General features: G+C 39.9%; 1 protein-coding gene and 3 pseudogenes across 2 annotated transcripts in view; 2 read left to right on the forward strand and 2 right to left on the reverse strand.

Annotated features, from left to right (window-relative positions):
* LOC148740204 (protein argonaute-2-like) overlaps positions 1–16,711 on the forward strand; it is a 27,350-nt gene extending 10,639 nt beyond the window's left edge. The window contains exons 9-21 of one of the 2 annotated variants that reach the window (XR_015996511.1): positions 97–219; positions 7,041–7,068; positions 7,553–7,755; positions 8,189–8,276; positions 8,714–8,873; positions 9,290–9,380; positions 10,038–10,106; positions 10,226–10,351; positions 10,570–10,704; positions 11,341–11,442; positions 11,721–11,920; positions 12,922–13,466; positions 16,525–16,711. Coding sequence is in view for 1 of the 2 variants with exons in the window: in XM_088748404.1 (XP_088604530.1) it covers positions 97–219; positions 7,041–7,068; positions 7,553–7,755; positions 8,189–8,276; positions 8,714–8,873; positions 9,290–9,380; positions 10,038–10,106; positions 10,226–10,351; positions 10,570–10,704; positions 11,341–11,442; positions 11,721–11,920; positions 12,922–13,036 (1,440 nt within the window). In the remaining variant the exon portion in view is untranslated. Of the gene's footprint in view, positions 1–96; positions 220–7,040; positions 7,069–7,552; positions 7,756–8,188; positions 8,277–8,713; positions 8,874–9,289; positions 9,381–10,037; positions 10,107–10,225; positions 10,352–10,569; positions 10,705–11,340; positions 11,443–11,720; positions 11,921–12,921; positions 13,665–16,524 lie in introns of those variants that run through there. The other variant, XM_088748404.1, reaches the window with a different exon arrangement.
* Positions 230–3,345, forward strand: LOC111330459 (uncharacterized; annotated as a pseudogene).
* Positions 3,712–4,705, reverse strand: LOC148740205 (uncharacterized; annotated as a pseudogene).
* LOC148740206 (uncharacterized) lies at positions 14,505–18,309 on the reverse strand (annotated as a pseudogene).
* Between the last annotated feature and the right edge of the window lie 608 nt (positions 18,310–18,917).

An 18,917-nucleotide genomic window follows, 5' to 3' on the forward strand; every position in this document is an offset into this window, starting at 1 on the left:
AGGTCGCTGGATTTTTATTCCATTATTTCTAGTCACTGAAGCTCTTTGTAACCAATGACTGACATTTTTGTAATTTCCGCTCACTTACAACCTTAGATAAGGAAAGCTGACTTCAACAATGACCAATATGTCAAGGATTTTGGAATCTCGATAGAAGACAAGATGGTGGAACTTCAAGGGCGGGTGCTGCAAGCACCTAAGCTGCAGTATGGCGGAAAGGTAACTGAAGTAACGTTAATTTTCCCTTTTTTAAGTTAGATCCGTTTTGAAAAGGTTGAAATGCTTTTTAAAAAGCTTTCGAACTCAGGTAACGGTTTGATGGGAAAGAAAATAATCAAAAGGGTAAGAATAAAAAGGATGGAAAATAATGGAGAAGAATTCTTGACTTTCACGTGAGGTCACAGGTATATCCAATTACAGTGTCCGCCATTACTGTGGCCCTCAGCAGTAGGGAAATGTATGTAAAGTATTGCCATTTCTGTAGTGTTTTTTAATTTGCTGGTTGAAAAGCGCTTTTATAGACCTGTAAATGTCAGTACCAGTATTGTCGAAGTATGCTTCATCACTAGAGGGTAATGTAAAGAATCCTTACATGCAGAAAGTCGAAAAAATCGGCATCGATCCAGCTACTATTCCAGACGAAGAGCTTAATCCTTAGTGTTTACCGCCATTAGAGCAGTCGGACTTGTTTAGTTTCTTGGTTTTGGAAATAAGTCATTATACTAACGAACAGTTCAAGAACTACATAAGTCTCGAAGCATACAACCAAGTGGTGTCTGGGTTTGTAGAGTCCGTGAAGGGAAGAATTGTTTCTGATAAGTATACAGTCGTCGCCAAAGTCCGACATTCACAACGTATGAATGATCCTCTCGTCGATATCTGGCTTATTACAGGAAAAGATGGAAGAATTTTCTCCGCTCATTGCCTGGGCTGTAAGGCAGGTCTTGCCGAATCGTGCTCACACGTTGCCAGTGTTTTATTTTATATCGAATGTTGGACTCGAATCAACGGAAAGTTGGCTTGTACGCAAGTAAAATGCTCATGGCTTCTTCCAACTTATGTAAGTAATGTTACCTATGCAAGGGCAAAAGAAATTGATTTTTCTTCAGCTAAAAAGTTGAAAGAAAAACTTGACAATAACATTGAATCTTCTGATGGATTCTCCAATCAAACTTGACTAACTGTTGGAGCCGCAGCGAACAAGAACACGAACCCTAGCGTTTCAGCGGAGGTTGTGTCGGAATTTTATAAAAAGCTGAATCGGTGTGAAACAAAGGCTTCAATATTAAGTTTAATCGACCCATATGCTGATCAGTTTATTACAAAAAGCAGAAACATCCCAGTTCTAACAGATCTTTACAAGTCAAGTAATTTAGATCTGAAATACCTCGAGCTTTTACGGAAATGTTTGGAAGTTAAGATAAACATTTCAGACGAAGAAATCGACAGCATCGAAGAAGACACGCGTACTCAAGCCTAAAGGTGCTGGATTTTTTAGGTATCGTGCAGGCAGAATTGGAGCCTCTGTCTGTGGTGCTGTGCTCCATGGAAATCTCGCACAACCTTCTCAAAGTCGTATTCAGTCTATCTGCTATCCTCATCTGTTTAAAATAGATAACAAGGCAACAAAACAAGGATGTAAATACGAGGAACAAGCGATCAGAACTTATGAACACCACATGAAATCGCTACATACCAACTTTCAAGATAAGAGATGTGGACTTTTCATAAACAAAGACTTTACTTTTATACATGCTACACCAGATTTTTTGGTATCGTGTGATTGCTGTGGATTGGGCTGCGGTGAAATTAAATGTCCCATTTCTGTCACAAATGGTGACTTCCAAGAATATAGCCTGAAAGCAAGCTCTTTCCTCGAAAATGTGAATGGGGTATTAAAGTTGAAGAAATCCCATAACTATTACTATCAAGTACAGCAGCAGCTGTTGACATTGTCTGATCGAAAATATTGTGACTTTGTTATTTTTGCCATTGATTTTGATGGGAATTCACATGTTTTGTGTGACAGAGTCAACCCTGACCCAGGGCACTCTAGCAGTGCTTTGAAAAAGCTGGAAACATTTTGGAGAATTTGCATTCTTCCAGAAATGCTTGGAAGATGGTACAACAGACGGTGTGATCTATATGAGAGCAAACTCGATGATAATGCCATATGTTTCTGTAAAGGACAGCCCAATGATGACATTGTATCCTGTACCAATGTGAACTGCCCATATGGGCAATTCCACACTAAATGCCTCTCCTTAGATAATGTGATAATGCCAAAGCAATGGTACTGCCCTCACTGCTGTAAACTACCACAATTCAAAAAAAGGGCAAAGGGCAAAGTTGCACCATCTCAAGTAAATCAAGCTGCTATGTTTAAGACTACAATTTGTGTCTTTAATGGAAAGCAGCCATGACCGATAGACTCATTGAGTGCCACAATGTAGACTGCAGCAGTGGAAATTTTTTCCATGTGAAATGCTTGGGATTTGAAAGAATGCCCAACAATTCCAAGACAACCTGGCTATGTAATACATGCCGAGGAAAAAAGGTCAAAACAATGCCTCGTGATAAACCTACCACTTCTACTTCTACAACTCCTAAATCACCTGCAGCATCAGACTTATTAGATGATGATGATAGTGAGGATGAAATAAAAATTATGCAAGTGTCAACTAGTTCTGGTTCTGTTGACAAGTATATTCTGGCTAAATTAAACAACTCAGATTATGACATCATTAGTGATCCTCCCGGATAGCTTACTGGTGACATTATCCAATATGCTCAAGTCCTGATAAAGGAAGTTAACCCAGCAATTGAGGGCTTACAAAGACCAATTCTTGGAAGAGTCAGAAACTTTGATGTAGTGTCTAGTGAATTTATTCAGATTCTACACACTGGAAGCAATCACTGAGTCTGTGTTAGCTCACTGGGATGTCAACCTGGATATGTTCACTTGTAGTCAAGAAGTAGAGGAACAGACCAATGACCTCCTGGGAGGAAGTTTGATCAGTCTAGATTTTGTACCTGTTCAGCAACAGAACAATGGTAGTGACTGTGGGGTTTTTTCTATTGCGTTTCCCACATGTTTAGCTTTTGCTACTAATCCTAGTCACTTTACTTTTGACATTCCCAGAATGCATTCACACTTATTATCATGTCTCAAAGATGGGAAAATTAGCATGTTTCCATCCTTTTAATTTCTTGATAAATTTGTATAATAGAGTGCAAACAATGCAGCCATTTAGCTATCCACAAAACACTTGTAATACAAAATGTTGCAATCTGTTGTTTACTATCCTTATATGCACTATTTTGTGCTATTTATTCATTCTTATTTTGCAGCTAAATTGTTTGCAAACTAAATGCAGGAGAAATCACTGAGTTTAATAACTAAAAAAACATTTCTGTTGGTGTAAAATAATGTGAAATCATTTACATCAATATATTTAAAATTGTATATTTTTGGTCACAGAATTAAGCACAGATATGAATTTTAGGACCAATACTGCACTTTATTTCCTTAAGAATATATTGACCATTTCTGAATTTTATAAATAACATTAAACATGTCTATTGGTGTAAAATAATGTGAAGTCATTCACATTGATATATAAAATTGTACAATTTTGTCATAGAATTTACCAAAGATATGAATTTAAGCACAAACACTTCACTTTATTTTTATAAGAAAATATTGCTAGTTTTGAAATAAGTCTGCCTTATATTGAAAATAATATTTTGTTCCTGTTTTTAATATTATATTGACAATATGCAAGATTACTTTTAATATTTAAAGATTATTTGATTAAAAAATCCAACAATTTTTGTTGTTGTTGCTTTTTAGTTAAAACCACAATCACTATGTGTTGGATATTTGCCATCCTTGACGTGCATTTATATCACAAATGTTCTCAATTTAATTGATTGACACTTGTTTACAAAAATTATTTGTTAACAAAACATTTATCTTTGCTCTTTTAGTTCACTTGATCAGCTGCTAAATAATTTTAGAAAGCGCTAAAATTTCTTTAAAAACTAGCTAATCAAATGGTACTATTGATGGGCAAAAATTTACAAGGGCTGAACAAACTCTTAGAATACGATCAGTTATGGGTACCTGGTTCTCTGTGGGACCATTCGGGTCACAACTCAGGAATTTAGTGGGGAGTGTTCCTTCTAATATAGTGTATTTCCTTCGTAGTAAACCTATTACTCGCTCCACGTGGATCCTAACATTGACCATGCCTCTTGAACGCTGTACATCTACTGGGTCTAGTTGAGCTTTTCCTTTGGTGAATGCAGGAATTACTAGCTCTCCTTGCTTTAACCCAACACTCTCAGAAATTGTAAATCCTCTATCTGCCATTACAGTATCTCCTGGTATCAGTTTTTCTAGGATTCCGCAGTTCTCGGTTAAGAATTTATCTGAGCTTCTTCCTCCCCAAGCCTCAGAAACAAAAGAGACAGTTCCTTGGGGTGTAATTCCAATAAGAATCTTAACAGTGTTATGATTGTTATAGGAAGAAAAGGTCTGAGCTCTGGCCATAAGATTTGTTGGTTTCTCAATAAAAACCTCAAAACAATCAATTATCACAGTTACCTTACGACCAAAGGTATATTGAAAACACAAGGGCATAGTTTTCCATAGCTATTCCCTTTCTGGCCAGTAAATGAAGCAAGACAACCTCGAGTCCATTGCATGTATCCATGAGGTGAATATTCTTGACACACTTGTTAAGGACACCTCAAAACGGTATGCCAAATCTTGAAATGGTACATTTAACCGTAGCTTCATTAAGACTAGGATAAATTCTTGAAAGCTGTTCAAATTGGTTAAATTGGATCGTCGTGATACGTATGGACTTACATGTTCGAACACTACCATTAGTACTTCAAACGAAGACAATCCGGTGTAAAAGCGAACTTTATCTGGAGAATGGAAGAAGTCCTTGTCTGGAGCATGATACGCAGAGTTCTTGAAAAAATAATCGAATTCTATTGTCTAAATTCCTCCATTTCTCCTCCCCTCTGAAACTACTTCAAAGTCCTCAGTTGAAGTAGAACAATCAACCATGTTGTGGACGACCGTTCGAGTTCCCTTCTCTGTTCCGTTGCCGTCAAAATATTCATAGCTTGTACTGCCACAAGCCTCGTCAGAACGAGGGTCTGAGCTTGTACAATCGTTAGTAGAGGCGCTAGCAGTAGCAAAATCTATGTTTTGTACAGCGAGACCACTTTGTTCCAGGTCTTTTTTCTTCTTAGCTGCTTCGATTTGTTGACGCTCGATGTTTCTCTTCCTGCGCTCTTTGGCCCTTTCGGCCCTCAAACTCACTTCTTTGTGTTCACTGACTGTAGGTTGCTTCGCTTGTTGTCTTCCAAGGTTTAGAGTTGGCACCCAGTCGATGTGATATCTATCCCAGGAGGTTGCAGCTTTTCCAGTGACAAAATGTAACCCACATACTCGTTCACTGTCGAGGATTCTCTTCGTCTCTGTATCCCCTCGACTGATTGCTGAAATTCAGCGCCTTCTTCTCTCTCTCGTGAGCTCTTCGTGCTCTTCTCCTTGATTCGATACAATCTTGAGTATTGTATGAAAGCTAAGACGATTTTTTCCGCTTTTAGAAGTACATCCAACCACTCTACAATAAACCATATTCAGTAAAAGTACAATACATCTTTTTGTTTGTTTACACTCGAGGGGCACAGTAATGGCGGATAGCAACCGTTGTCAAGTGTGGTGTCACGTGGGTGAAAGTCAAGAATAAAAAGGGACGAGGGTAAAGTCTTAAAGTGCACCTAAACCCAAAAATATTTTTTCGCTTAACGAAATAAGCTTATTTTTTGGAGTATTTGTGCAAAATTTTTTAATTCGCTCAAATCTTTAATTTTCTGTGCCCAGTCAAAATACGGAAAATCGGCCGCCATCTTGCCCCACGACCGAGTTTAAAGAGGAATGGCTCTAGCGGGTAATGTGACGTCAAATCCAGAACACGAAAGTCTGCATTTCACACATTTTCACTTGTTTGGGAAGGTTGTCGTCGATATTGTCCGAAATATGCCGACTAGGTGTGTTGTATGTGGAGTTTATGAAGCGCGATACCCTCTTGCAAATTTTGCACGTTGCTACATCCTTCTACAACACTTCTATTACATAGATCACCGATCTATGATCACTATGATAACAAAGATCACCGATCACTTCACGTACACCTCCGCCAACGTAATCTATATCATAACTTGCACTTATTGCAAAAAGTTATACATCGGCGAAACAGGAAGACGACTGGGTGACCGATTCCGAGAACACCTTCGCGACGTAGAAAAGAATGACGAGGACGCATCAAAACCAGTCGCTAGACACTTTAAATACAATACAACCCACAATTCCTCCATTCGCTCTGACGAAGGGCTAACGCTGGAAACGTCAGCTTTTTTATTCGTTACGGTGGCCAATTTACAGTTTCAACTGAGTTGATATAACCAAATTACCTTGTTACCCCCACCGATGCGGCACCACAGTTTCTTTAGAAACTTTTAGCCTTCATTCATCTACTTCAAGGCTTTATTTAGTTGCAAAATACTTCAAGGTAAGATTTATCAAATCCAAAGAGTTCTGGTCGCCAACTTGGCGACTAATTTTGGAATCTTGATCGCCAGCACGGTAATCTTAGTCGCATTAGGGACTGTACTCGGTGCAATTTCGTGCATGCCCTGCTTGATAGAGATTTATCTAGTGGGTAGCGTTATTTACCCCTCTAACAAGCGTGGGCTGGTAAAGGCACTCGAACCCAGACCTCTCGACCCGAAGTCCAGCGCACTAATCATTCGGTCAGAGCGTCTCCCACAGGGAGAAGAAACTTCAAAATTTTAAATAACATTTTTTTCCATGGAGATAGAGGTCTGAAATTTGGCAATATTCATTATTGCATGGTATGTTTCATGTATCCCTTACAGAGCTTTCGTTAAATGAACTTCTTATTGCGTATCACTCTTTTTGGTATTTATCGAATTTAATATTAATTTCTTCTTAGGACAAACTGAAAATTTCCCCAAAACAAGGTACAGTGAACAATTTTGTGAAAAATCACTTAATGATGGTAATAATGAAGAATCAATTTTAAAGGCTATACCCAGGTGAAGTCGGGTATTTTCTGAAGAGTTTTTTAGTTCATTCTTCAGCCGGCTGGTGCGTCCGTTTGCCTTTTTAGTCACAAAACAGGATTTTCTAACCCTCGTGTTGTTGGAATTGAATGCTTTACTTCGACATAAAGACGACTTTAGACAGAACAATGACAGCAGCAGCGGTGGAAAGAGGAAAAAACGGTTATTTACGTCTAAGTCTTTATCTGATGGCGAAAAAAAAAATCATTACCCAAATTTTTGTCACCTGGATGACACAGGAAAAGGCCTTGATAATTCTCATTATCATGCAAAAAAAAAAATAAATATTCCTTTCGCTTGGTAGAAAACTATTCTCAATTGTCTGTGAGTATTTTTGTACTGTTGCATCGTCTAACTTTCATTTTCATGCTTCGCTTTCCAGGAGCATGGGACATGAGAGGAAAGCAACTGTTTCACGGCATTGAGATTAAAGTGTGGGCAATAGCTTGCTTTGTCGACCCACGAGAAGTCAACGACAGAGTATTGAAGAACTTCGCCCATCAGCTGATGAGGATTAGCAGCGAAACTGGGATGCCAATCAAATCTGAACCGTGCTTCTGTAAATACGCTAAGAAAGCCGAGGATGTGAGTAGCTCAACTTCAAAATTCTCCTCAACGTCGTGATAGATTTACTTAGATTAGCGTTAAGAGAATTTGTAAATTCTGTTCAAAGACAAAGTTCTTTAGTGTCTCGATAGCAGTTTTGTGTATCGTTTCAAGAGTTAATTTTATTGGTTTCAGTTGAAAACATACTTGGAGTGTTTCAATTGTCTTTACCTATCTTGAAAAGCGAGGAGAACTCTGGAAAAGAAAAACAGTTTGAGACGCAAACTCAGGCAATCAGGGAAGGAGAATTTCCCGTATCTCCTTAATGAAACAGTGAAAGACAATTGCATAGAAACTTGGTTATGTAAACACGGCACTCGTTCTTTGGTTAATAAAATTATTCTTGAAGTCAGGGAAGTTGTTTGAAGTGCAAGAGATGAAAGAGATTTGTCGTGTTTTTTTATCTTGTCAGGTTGAGCCCATGTTTAAACATTTGAAATCCACCTTTGCCAATCTTCAGCTCATTATTCTTGTGTTGCCCGGAAAAACACCAGTATATGGTGAGTTTTGAAAACACGGAAGGAGAAACGAAAAATGTTCAGCGTTGAATTTGTGATCACAGTGCGATTTGTATGACTGACTGAAGAAATGATTGATTGACTGACTGACAGTCTGTAAGACTTATTGACTGACTGACTTACTCTCTAACTGGCTGGCTGATCGACTGACTAGATGGCTGACTGACTGACTGGCTGTCTGACTGACTGGCTGGCTGATCGACTGACTAAATGGCTGACTGACTGGCTGTCTGACTGACTGACTGACTGACTGGCTGGTTGTCTGACTGGCTGGTTGTCTGACTGATCGACTGACTGGCCGGCTGTCTGACTGACCGACTGGCTGGCTGATGGAATGACTCACTGACTAACTGATAGACCCATGGATTCTTTGTAGAATGTAGATTCTCAGTGTTTTATTATCCACGTTTCTCTTGTAGCTGAAGTCAAACGAGTTGGAGATACAATGCTAGGAATCGCCACACAGTGTGTTCAATCTAAGAATGTCACCAGGTTTCAAGCTCAAACATTGTCCAATCTGTGTTTAAAAATAAATGCCAAGCTTGGAGGAATAAACAATATTTTGGCCCCAGATATTCGGTGAGATGAATACCTTAGTATTACCCATCGAAGGGGGGAGGGATGGGGATGTGGAGGTGTTAGGTTTGGAACGGGTGGGAGAAGTTTGGTTTGTTAAGAGGAATCTGCGAGGAAATGCTTTTTGTACATTTGCCATTTTCTACTTGTTCATGTGCGGAATGTTTCTTTTCTTTTGTCGTGTCATGATTAAATTTACCAGATCCCCCAGAGGGCTTTGTAATATTCTCACGATTCCTCCCTCATTGGCTGTCAATTTTTTGTAGTCCCTGTTTTAAACTTTGTAGGCGACGACTGACCTCACTCCCCCGTTCTCTTTGAAAACCATGTGATCCCTCTCAAAATCCCCCTCCCCTTCCCTCCCCCCTCCCCATGTTAAATAATGACTGGTCCCTAAATATTCGAATCTATGTTAACAGACTTCCCGTATTTCGCGAACCTGTGATATTTCTTGGAGCTGATGTAACTCACCCTGCAGCTGGGGATGAAAAACGACCTTCAATTGCTGCAGTAAGTTGTTATCCTTTTTGGTATCCTTCTTGTGCTTTTTGTTTCGTAGTTATTTTTTATTTTTAATTTTGTCGCTGTCAGCTTGTTGCAAGAAAGTCTCCCGATAAGACTCTTCTTGTAGCGTGCATTGGTAACTAAGAGCTTCATGTTGAAAACAACGTTTGAAAATTTTTCTTTCACCAACACACAAAATCATCTTTAACTTTGGGTAAACCACTGAATATTTGTTTGATATGGCAAGATTGACCCCAAAGGAGTTTAAATAAGTGGTTGAAGATGGAAAAAGTTAACAGGAATGGCAAACTAGCGACTGAAAAGAAAAATGTTTTATTCGAACTGAAGTTGCTCGATCTTGTACAGTGAGGATGGAGAGACCTGTAGGACGGCAACAACAGGAACTAGGGTGGGATGGGTGGGTGAAAACTGACGAGAGAAATCGCGAGAAGTTGTAGTACCTGCGAAACCAGATCAGTTAGTATCGTTGTAACATCCTTATTCGCGGATGTGTGAGTAGGAGTGAAAGTGAATTTTTCCTATTAACGCTGAAAATATTCATACTAAACTTTTCCAAATGCACTCAGCGTAATTAATGTACTTTGAAATGAAAACCAATAGAATTTAAATAGAATACCTCAAGGTAATTTGCTGTGTTTGTAGGTTGTCGGCAGTATGGATGCTCATCCCAGCCGGTACTGTGCTTCAGTTCGAGTTCAGACACATCGCCAGGTATGAAAGTCGCGCGGAAATGCCGTTGGAGTTGCGCTCCATGAGCTTTTGAAGAAAAAAAAAATTGTTAATCAACCTTTCACGTGATCTTAACGTCTGCTCAATTATTTATCTTGCAGGAAATCATTGCCGAATTAGCGGCCATGGTTCGTGAGCTGTTGATTCAGTTTTATCGTTCGACAAGACACAAGCCAGTCAGGATCATTTTCTATCGTGATGGAGTCAGTGAAGGCCAGTTTAGACAGGTGAGGTGGTAATATTTACTATGGTAAATATGAGTTGCTGCTCATTACTGCCGAAGATTGCTGCTCCATTATATTCTTGGTTTGACAGAAATACTTTAAAATTGTCTTTTCCAAACACTGCATGCACATACAGATGGACCAGTCAGTGGTCAGTAGTGAACGAAGTTTTTCGCGAAGTTTTAGAACTAAAATTGTTTTGACGCCAAATTTGTTTCTAGGTACTGTGTCACGAACTAAAAGCCATCCGTGAGGCTTGTATCAAGCTGGAGGTTGGGTACCAGCCGGGCATCACTTTCATTGTTGTGCAAAAAAGACACCACACTAGATTTTTCTGTCAGGATAAAGAGGATATGGTATGGGTTATGAAACTGGCGCACCATGTTTTATCGCTAAGCTTTGTAATATCTAACTGTAAATTTTAGGCGAAAGTGTCTTTAGAGCCTAATTATCTTGTAAGGTACAAAAATATAATTTTTTTGGGAAAAACGTAGTTGAAAATACAACATATGCCTGGGGTTTAGTTAGGAGCCTCCACTCTGAGCACTAACCCCAGCTTCCCTCGCTCGCGGACATTTACTCAACAGTTTGCTGTAAACAAACCACTCGCAGGGCTGTGCGCACGGGGAATACCCAGAAATCCAAGAGAAAGGAAGGAAAATGTTTCTTGACCCTTTTCAGCCTAACATCGGTCTGCATGTTCTCCATACTGTTCTCTTTACAATTCCTAAGGGGGTAACAGGGAGAATTAGTTTCCTAATCAAGAGCGTCTTCAGTTAGAGATCATGTTCTACCTTCACGTGATCATAATGTTTGATTCAGGGGTGATAATGTAAGGTGAAAGTAGATGTTGGTCACTCTCAAAGGTGAAAGGTGAAAGGGTTAGAAAAATAAAAAACATAATCAACGCATCCCAACTCCCACCTCATTATTTGGCTGACTCTGTTTCATTTAGGCGATCACACATTTCATATATTTTTTTGTGGTTTTAGTGTGGCGGTAGTAAGAACGTCCCCCCAGGAACCACTGTGGATGTTGGCATAACTCACCCCACTGAGTTTGACTTCTACCTGTGCAGTCACGCAGGAATTCAGGTAAGGCTTTGCCACTCTCCAATCCACAGGGCTGAGTTACATAAAACTTCTCCCAAAAAAATTTAGTAACAAAGTCGGCAAGCTTTTTAACAGTTCGTAGTTATCAAATTATACTACTGAGTGAGGGAGAGGCACTGTGAAACTAAACTCTCCGACATCTCGATCGGGAATCCCAGCGCATTAAGAAGGCGGCTAAAATTCAAAGCGATCTTCGAATCTCGCTGTGTGGTTGTTTTTGGAGTAAAGACACGACGCTAATGAACCCGTTCCTCTTGCAGGGCACCAGCCGTCCTTCACATTATCACGTGCTCTGGGACGACAACAATTTCAAAGCAGACGAGATCCAGGCCCTCACTTATCAGTTGTGCCATACTTACGTCAGGTGCACACGAGCAGTATCCATACCAGCCCCTGCATATTACGCGCATTTGGTAGCGTTCAGAGCGCGATTCCATCTGATAGAAAGAGAACGGGAAAGGTGAGATATTATGCACGGTAGACAAAGAGTGTCCTCAAGAAATATGGTGAAATTCCACATAATCTGATGAACTTTACTGGAAAAGGCCAATTTGTGAATTTTTACGTTAAAAGTGACATCAGGACATGATATATCACACTCGTGGGTAGGAAAAAATGAAGCTGGTAGAATTTGACTCATCGACCTCCAAGTAAGAGCAGTATCGAGTGGAAAGAGTGTCCTCATGCAATATGGTGAAATTTCACATAATCTGATGAACTTTACTGGAAAAGGCCAATTTGTGAATTTTTACCTTAAAAGTGAGATCAGAACATGATATATCACATTCGTGGGTAGGAAAAAATGAAGCTGGTAGAATTTGACTCATCGACCTCCAAGTAAGAGCAGTATGCAAAATGAAGCTGGTAGAATTTGACTCATCGACCTCCAAGTAAGAGCAGTATGCAGTGGAACCTCACTTTAAGAAACCTCTACATAACGAAGTCCTCGATACAACGAACCAATTTCCCCAGTCCCTTAGCACCTCGTGAAATCGAGGTTCCACCGTATATGCTTTGCGAACGTAAAATTTAAGTTCCTGGGGACAGCCAAGAAATTTGTTAGATCGGAGAGCCGGAGGCTTGAGACGCATTCGCGAGGGTAATATACCCTACAAGGAATGGGCCCGAAGGGTAAGTGCATGATGGGTGTGATTAGGGAAGGAGGTTTCAAGACCCGGGCCCTCTGTAATTGGACACAGCTGTTCAGGTGTTCCTACCAACGTTCTTTCTGTTTGTTTGTTTGTTTGTTTTTTGGCGAAGCTAATAAACACTTTTGATGGAGGGCGATTTGAGATTGAAGGGTTGGGAGTCTTTACGGTACAAGAGATGGAAGGGGTTTTGAGAGCCGAGGGATGAAGGACTCGAGGCTTGACTAGTTGGAGGAGGGTTAGTTTATATTTCTGTTACTTCTGTTTCTCTTGATAGTAATGAATATTTTTTTGTAATTTTCTATCTATTCAGCCCTGAGAATGGTTCATCTTGCAGCGGTGGTCATGGAGAGGAAAGAAGTCCACAGATTTTGGCGAAAGCTGTTCAAGTTCATCCGGAGATGTTGAAAGGAATGTACTTCGCCTGAGGACACTTAAGGAGGTTTAATTTGAATAACTTACCGACATTTTAAATATTTACTTTTTTAAGTAACTTCCTATCATATATAGTCCGCACGGCCGCTCGTTATTAACAGCTGAACGAAACTACTAACTCTTTAAGGGTTTACAGTAAGAAAGCTACTTGAGCAGGATGTTTACGAAACTTCATGTACAATCGACGCGATCAGATGAACATAGAAGATCCTTAAGGAATACTAACTTATTAGATTTAGGGGGTACTATGTCTTGAGCAGTGGGATAGTCCTCGTTTAAGTATGCTTCTGGGAAAGACTTGAATGATTTCCCAAGGGAACTCAGTTCCTTTAGTTTAGATATTTTTTTAGATTTAGACACAAGGTATGGTTGCCCAAAAGTGCCACTGCAATTTCAATTTAATCGTGGGAATTTCAGTTTAAGGTGGCTCAATAGGGTTATGCAAGATCACGAAGCGCGCGCCAGTGACATCAATCGGAAGTTAATTTTTCTCGTTGTTTTTGCTATTTTTCAAATCAAAGCTACTGAAACATAAAAAACAAGGGCCTAAATTTGCTGTACAACAGTCACCTCTGAAGTCAAGGCTTTTAGTCCCGAATTAAAACTACCCAAATATCGCCATTTTTTGACGTCTGTTTGACTTTGATTTCAATTTTCTTCAATTTCCTTCGGTAAAATTTTCTATTATTCTCCGACCGGGTAGAGTCTGACAAGACGAAACTTTTGAAATCGAAAAAAATAGGGGTTGTCAAGGTAGTTTTTTCGCTTTTAACATTTTTGTTGTTTTTTGGCTGAGCGAAAAACCTGTCCTACAAATTTTTCTGATAAATTCACAGCAAGGAAAGCTAAAAGGGTATAACGTCTCTGCCAAATTTTAAGGAATTTCACCGAAGGAAATACGAGAAATCTGAGGGGGAACTTTCTATTTTCTCACCTCAATTACAACCACGTGATCAGAATAGGAACTCGCCAAGATCGCTATTTGAGCATGCGCGAACTTTCGAACCACGCGGTTTTGTCGAGAACAAGTGTGTAACCACAGGCGGTCATTATCTTTGACGTTTTTGTACAAACTGCTTTTGACCTGAAAGTCAGTTGAGAACATACCTTAATTTACTATGCCGCAGAATCCTTGGAAATCTCTTCGAAGTGTTTCAAAATTGCGGAGACTATTCTCGTCGTGTTTGTGACCCTTGGAAGCGATCAGTGATTGAAAGTTCAGAATTGTTCAACTCCAATGTTGTCGCAGAAGAGTTCAGGTTCAGGCCAATGCCGCTTTTCTACATGGTACCTTCTTTACCCTCGTTTTTCGAGGTTTCTGAAATCTGGTGTTTGTGTAATTGTGATCGACGTCGTTTGAATGCAACTGTTGATTTCCTTTGTTTGTCCTTCGAACTTTTCATGTCCATTTTCGTATTATGGTCTACACAGAAAAGACCTGGCTCTATGTGAAGTGACGCTAGAGTTTGAGGAATTTACCTGTAACCTAAATTTACTTGAGAGACAATGCAGGACACTATAATCATTGCTTTCACTTCCCCCGTAAAAGCGAATTTTGGGGTTCTTCGAGCCCACCACACTGTTCAGAGACTCGTTACGTTGAGGATTTGCTGCAGGTGCAAGTTTTTTTATAACAATGTCTGTGCTATATTCATCAAAGAGAGATTTCAGGGCTGATTGAATGCTATCTCCTTGGAGGTCTTTGCCATAGGGAAGATCTCTGTGACAATAATGAGAAGGGTCTTTCATGTATCTACACCATGTTTCTCTACAACCAGTGTGGTCACCAAATGCATGAAGCACGATGCTTTGAATTGCAGATTTCATGTTTGTAGCATCCCCCTTATTTTGTGCAATACAGTATGTAAAGGATTTGACAAGGTAATTTATGACTTTCTGTGACAACACTGAACTATTGGGGAACTTACTTCGTTGGCTCAAGTTGTATAGGCGTGTTGTAAGGGATCTTTATATGTGAACTGTATCACTTCATTTTTCCACACCATAGGGTACCTTTTGCTCTAGGTGAGATTCAGTCATTGAATCATCATCCCCGGTGTAAATTGAAAGTTTGACATTTGATTTAGTTACCTTATTGAAAAGTTCAACTGCAGCTAAAGGCTCCATTGACTTTGAAGAGCCTGAATGATTTTTTCTACAGTCATGGTCATTTGGTTGTTTTCCTGCCTTTTTAGCTTCATCACAGGAGTGGCACATTTTATTTTTTGTTGTGTAGTCAAGGACCTTACCAGTTGAAAGGCCCATGACTGCAGCATGTCCGGTCTTAGAGTTGAAACCTCGCCCCCGTTTCTGCCACCCCATGTCATAAGAACAGGCAATAGGTACCAAATTGTTCTGGTCAGGCTTGTTACCATTTTCAATTGCCTTCTCTCGCTCAAGGTTTAGGAATTGCTGGCAACTATTTTTTGCTACTAGCTCTATTGCCTTTCCAGCTTCCCTTTCCCGATTTTTAAAAGTCAATGAGTTCAGTGCAGGCACATTGAGGATTGAAAGTAAATTGTTTAAATGGGTGTTGCCCACTCCTGTGTGTAAACAGCCAAGGGCAGCTCTCGTGTTCACATCAAAGGTCAGTGGACCGCGTGCACCAGATCTGTGCCCTTTTGATGTTTTAATGGTGTTTCCCCCATTGCATTGGCTGCATATAACAGTAAACGTGCTTGCCAAGCCACTGTGCTGTTCTTCAATAACATTGCCAAGAGACAAAGGACCTAGAAATATTGTAAAATACACTGTAAACTAACAGGGAAAAAAGACTCCACAATATTTGTTATGTTGTTTTACATGATAATGGTGTAAAATATGCTATAGTGCAGTTAAAAATAGTGAGAATTTACCGTAATGACAAAATAAACATTCCTTCAGACCATCTGTAAGGGTTTCTAAGTCCACCAGTCTGGATCCTTGTGGCAGGTTCGCCTTCCTCTTAGCTTTATTCTGCTGATGGGAATCAGGGTTGGAGTCAACAGAACAGGTAGGCCGATAATTAGGACAAGCTTGACTGGAAAATCTTACCAAAAATTAAGACTTCCGAATAAAGAAAAATGTACTGACCTCACGTGCTCGTATCATTCGTTTTGCTGGGGGTTCGTTTTCCTTGGATATGTTATCATACTGGAGCTTCCTTTTGGCTTTCCACGGTTTGAACCCTCCGTGTAACGTTTTTATTTTTGTTTCTTTTCTGGTTTCGATCGCTTCCACTTTCCGAAAGCGACCCGACGCATTACGGATGTTGTGTAGGCGTTGTGTAAACTTCTGGTCTTTCACTGTCAATATTGTGCTCATTACTGGAAAGTAGCGATGCCGTTTCACTCTCGTCAAGTAAACTTCGATTATGTGACAAAAATTGTGCACTCGCGTGAAGCCGCCATGTTTGTTTACATATTTGATGTCATTTAAAAGCGCGCGCCATTTTCGTACCCATTCTTCGCCCGGCCAAAAAACCCTATTGAGCCACCTTAAGGTGGCTCAATAGGGTTTTTTGGCCGGGCGAAGAATGGGTACGAAAATGGCGCGAGCTTTTAAATGGCATCAAATGTGTAAACAAACATGGCGGCTTCACGCGAGTGCACAATTTTTCTCATATAATCGCGAAGTTTACTTGACGAGAATGAAACGGCATCGCTACTTTCCAGTAATGAGCACAATATTGACAGTGAAAGATCAGAAGTTTACACTACGCCTACACAACATCCGTAATGCGTCGGGTCGCTTTCGGAAAGTGGAAGCGATCGAAACCAGAAAAGAAACAAAAATAAAAACGTTACACGGAGGGTTCAAAACGTGGAATGCCAAAAGGAAGCTCCAGTATGATAACATATCCAAGGAAAACGAACCCCCAGCAAAACGAATGACACGAGCACGTGAGGTCAGTACATTTTTCTTTATTCGGAAGTCTTAATTTTTGGTAAGACTTTCCTGTCAAGCTTGTCCTAATTATCGGCCTACCTGTTCTGTTGACTCCAACCCTGATTCCCATCAGCAGAATAAAGCTAAGAGGAAGGCGGACCTGTCACAGGGATCCAGACTGGTGGACTTAGAAACCCTTACAGATTGTCTGAAGGAATGCTTATTTTGTCATTACGGTAAGTTCTCACTATTTTTAACTGCACTATAGCATATTTTACACCATTATCATACAAAAGAACATAACAGATATTGTGGATGGAGTCTTTTTTCCTTGTTAGTTTACAGTGTATTTTACAATATTTCTAGGCCCTTTGTCTCTTGGCAATGTTATTGAAGAACAGCACTGTGGCTTGGCAAGCACGTTTACTGTTATATGCAGTCAATGCAATGCGGAAAACACCATTAAAACATCAAAAGAGCACAGATCTGGTGCACGCAGTCCATTGACCTTTGATGTGAACACGAGAGCTGCCCTTGGCTGTTTACACACAGGAGAGGGCAACACCCATTTAAACAATTTACTTTCAATCCTCAATGTGCCTGCACTGAACTCATCAACTTTAAAAAAAAAGGGAAAGGGAAGCTGGTTACTACCTCCTTGGTTCAGAAAAGAGTCAAGTTGAAAGCAGGCAATGCTTTCCAATAACTTACTTGGTATATTTAGAAGTGAAATTGGACGATAATTTCCACAATCCTGAGTATTACCTTTTTTGTGGATACAGTGGACTTGTGCTGTCTTCCATTGCGATGGGAAATTGCAATCATCAAAGCTCTTCTTTGCAATGTTAAGAAAGTTATCAATGAAGGCATCACCCAGCATTTGTACTTCTTTGCCAGAGATTTTGTCAGGGCCACAGGCTTTACCCACTTTAATGTGATGCTTGAAACAATAAGACAGGAGTTCTCTATTAGCGGTAAATGACTGTAAGGTAGGGGTAATTCTGCAGATGCGATTGGCTGGTTGAGTGGAAATGTCTCGAGGTGACAAACTGTTAGTATTTGGCAGAGTTGAACATATGTTGGTAAAATAGGAGTTGAATTCATTTGCTTTTGAAAAATTATCAGTTAGAAGTAAACCAGATTGGGATTTCACTGGGCCAATGGTAGAGCACTTGTTGACACCTTGAAAGGATCTGACTAAGCTCCAGAATTCTCCACTGGATTTAGCATTGGAAAGTTTGTTGTTCCAGTAAGAAATTTCAGCTGACCTTAACAATTTAGTGCAATAATTTCTTTGTTTCTTGTAAGCAAACCATTCGAGAGATCCTCTTGGTGTTTTTTGGGCTTTAAGAAGAAGGTTGTATCTCTTGTTCAGCTCTTTTCTCAGAGGCGAAGACATCCAGGGCAGACTATTAGATCTAACTTTAGCCTTTCTAAGAGGAATATGTTCGTTAGTGATGAACTTTTAAAGGGCTTCCCATGCCCAAACAAAATCGTTGATATATCAGATAAACCATGGGGCAGAAGCAAATTCATGCTGTAGGGCTTTGATGTCAACTCTTTTAAAATCCCGGACTAGCTTTAATTTAGGTTCCATAGAAATCCTTCTCAAGTTAACAGAAGTATAAACCTGGTGGTGATCAGATATTCCTGGATTGCAAGCACCATGACCAGAAATCTTGGAGGGAACAGAGGTAATAATCAAGTCAATCAGAGAAGATGAATCGCCGGTGATTCTGGTGGGAACATCAATAACATTCTTTAAGTTGAATTTACAAAGAAGGTTTGTAAATTTTCTTTTCAAGGATGCATCACACGAGGACGATAAATTAACATTGAAGTCGCCTAAAAGGATGATGTTGGAACGTTTCCGCCATAAATTTTCCATTACCACGGGAAACTCATTGAAGAAAGACGAACAGTCAGGAGGTCTGTAGATTGATCCGATCAACAGTCGCTGGGAATGAAAAGATAAATCGATACAAGTATCTTCCAAGTACGAATTAG

Source organism: Stylophora pistillata, chromosome 2 (genome assembly GCF_964205215.1).
Source record: "Stylophora pistillata chromosome 2, jaStyPist1.2, whole genome shotgun sequence".
NCBI lineage: Eukaryota > Metazoa > Cnidaria > Anthozoa > Scleractinia > Pocilloporidae > Stylophora > Stylophora pistillata.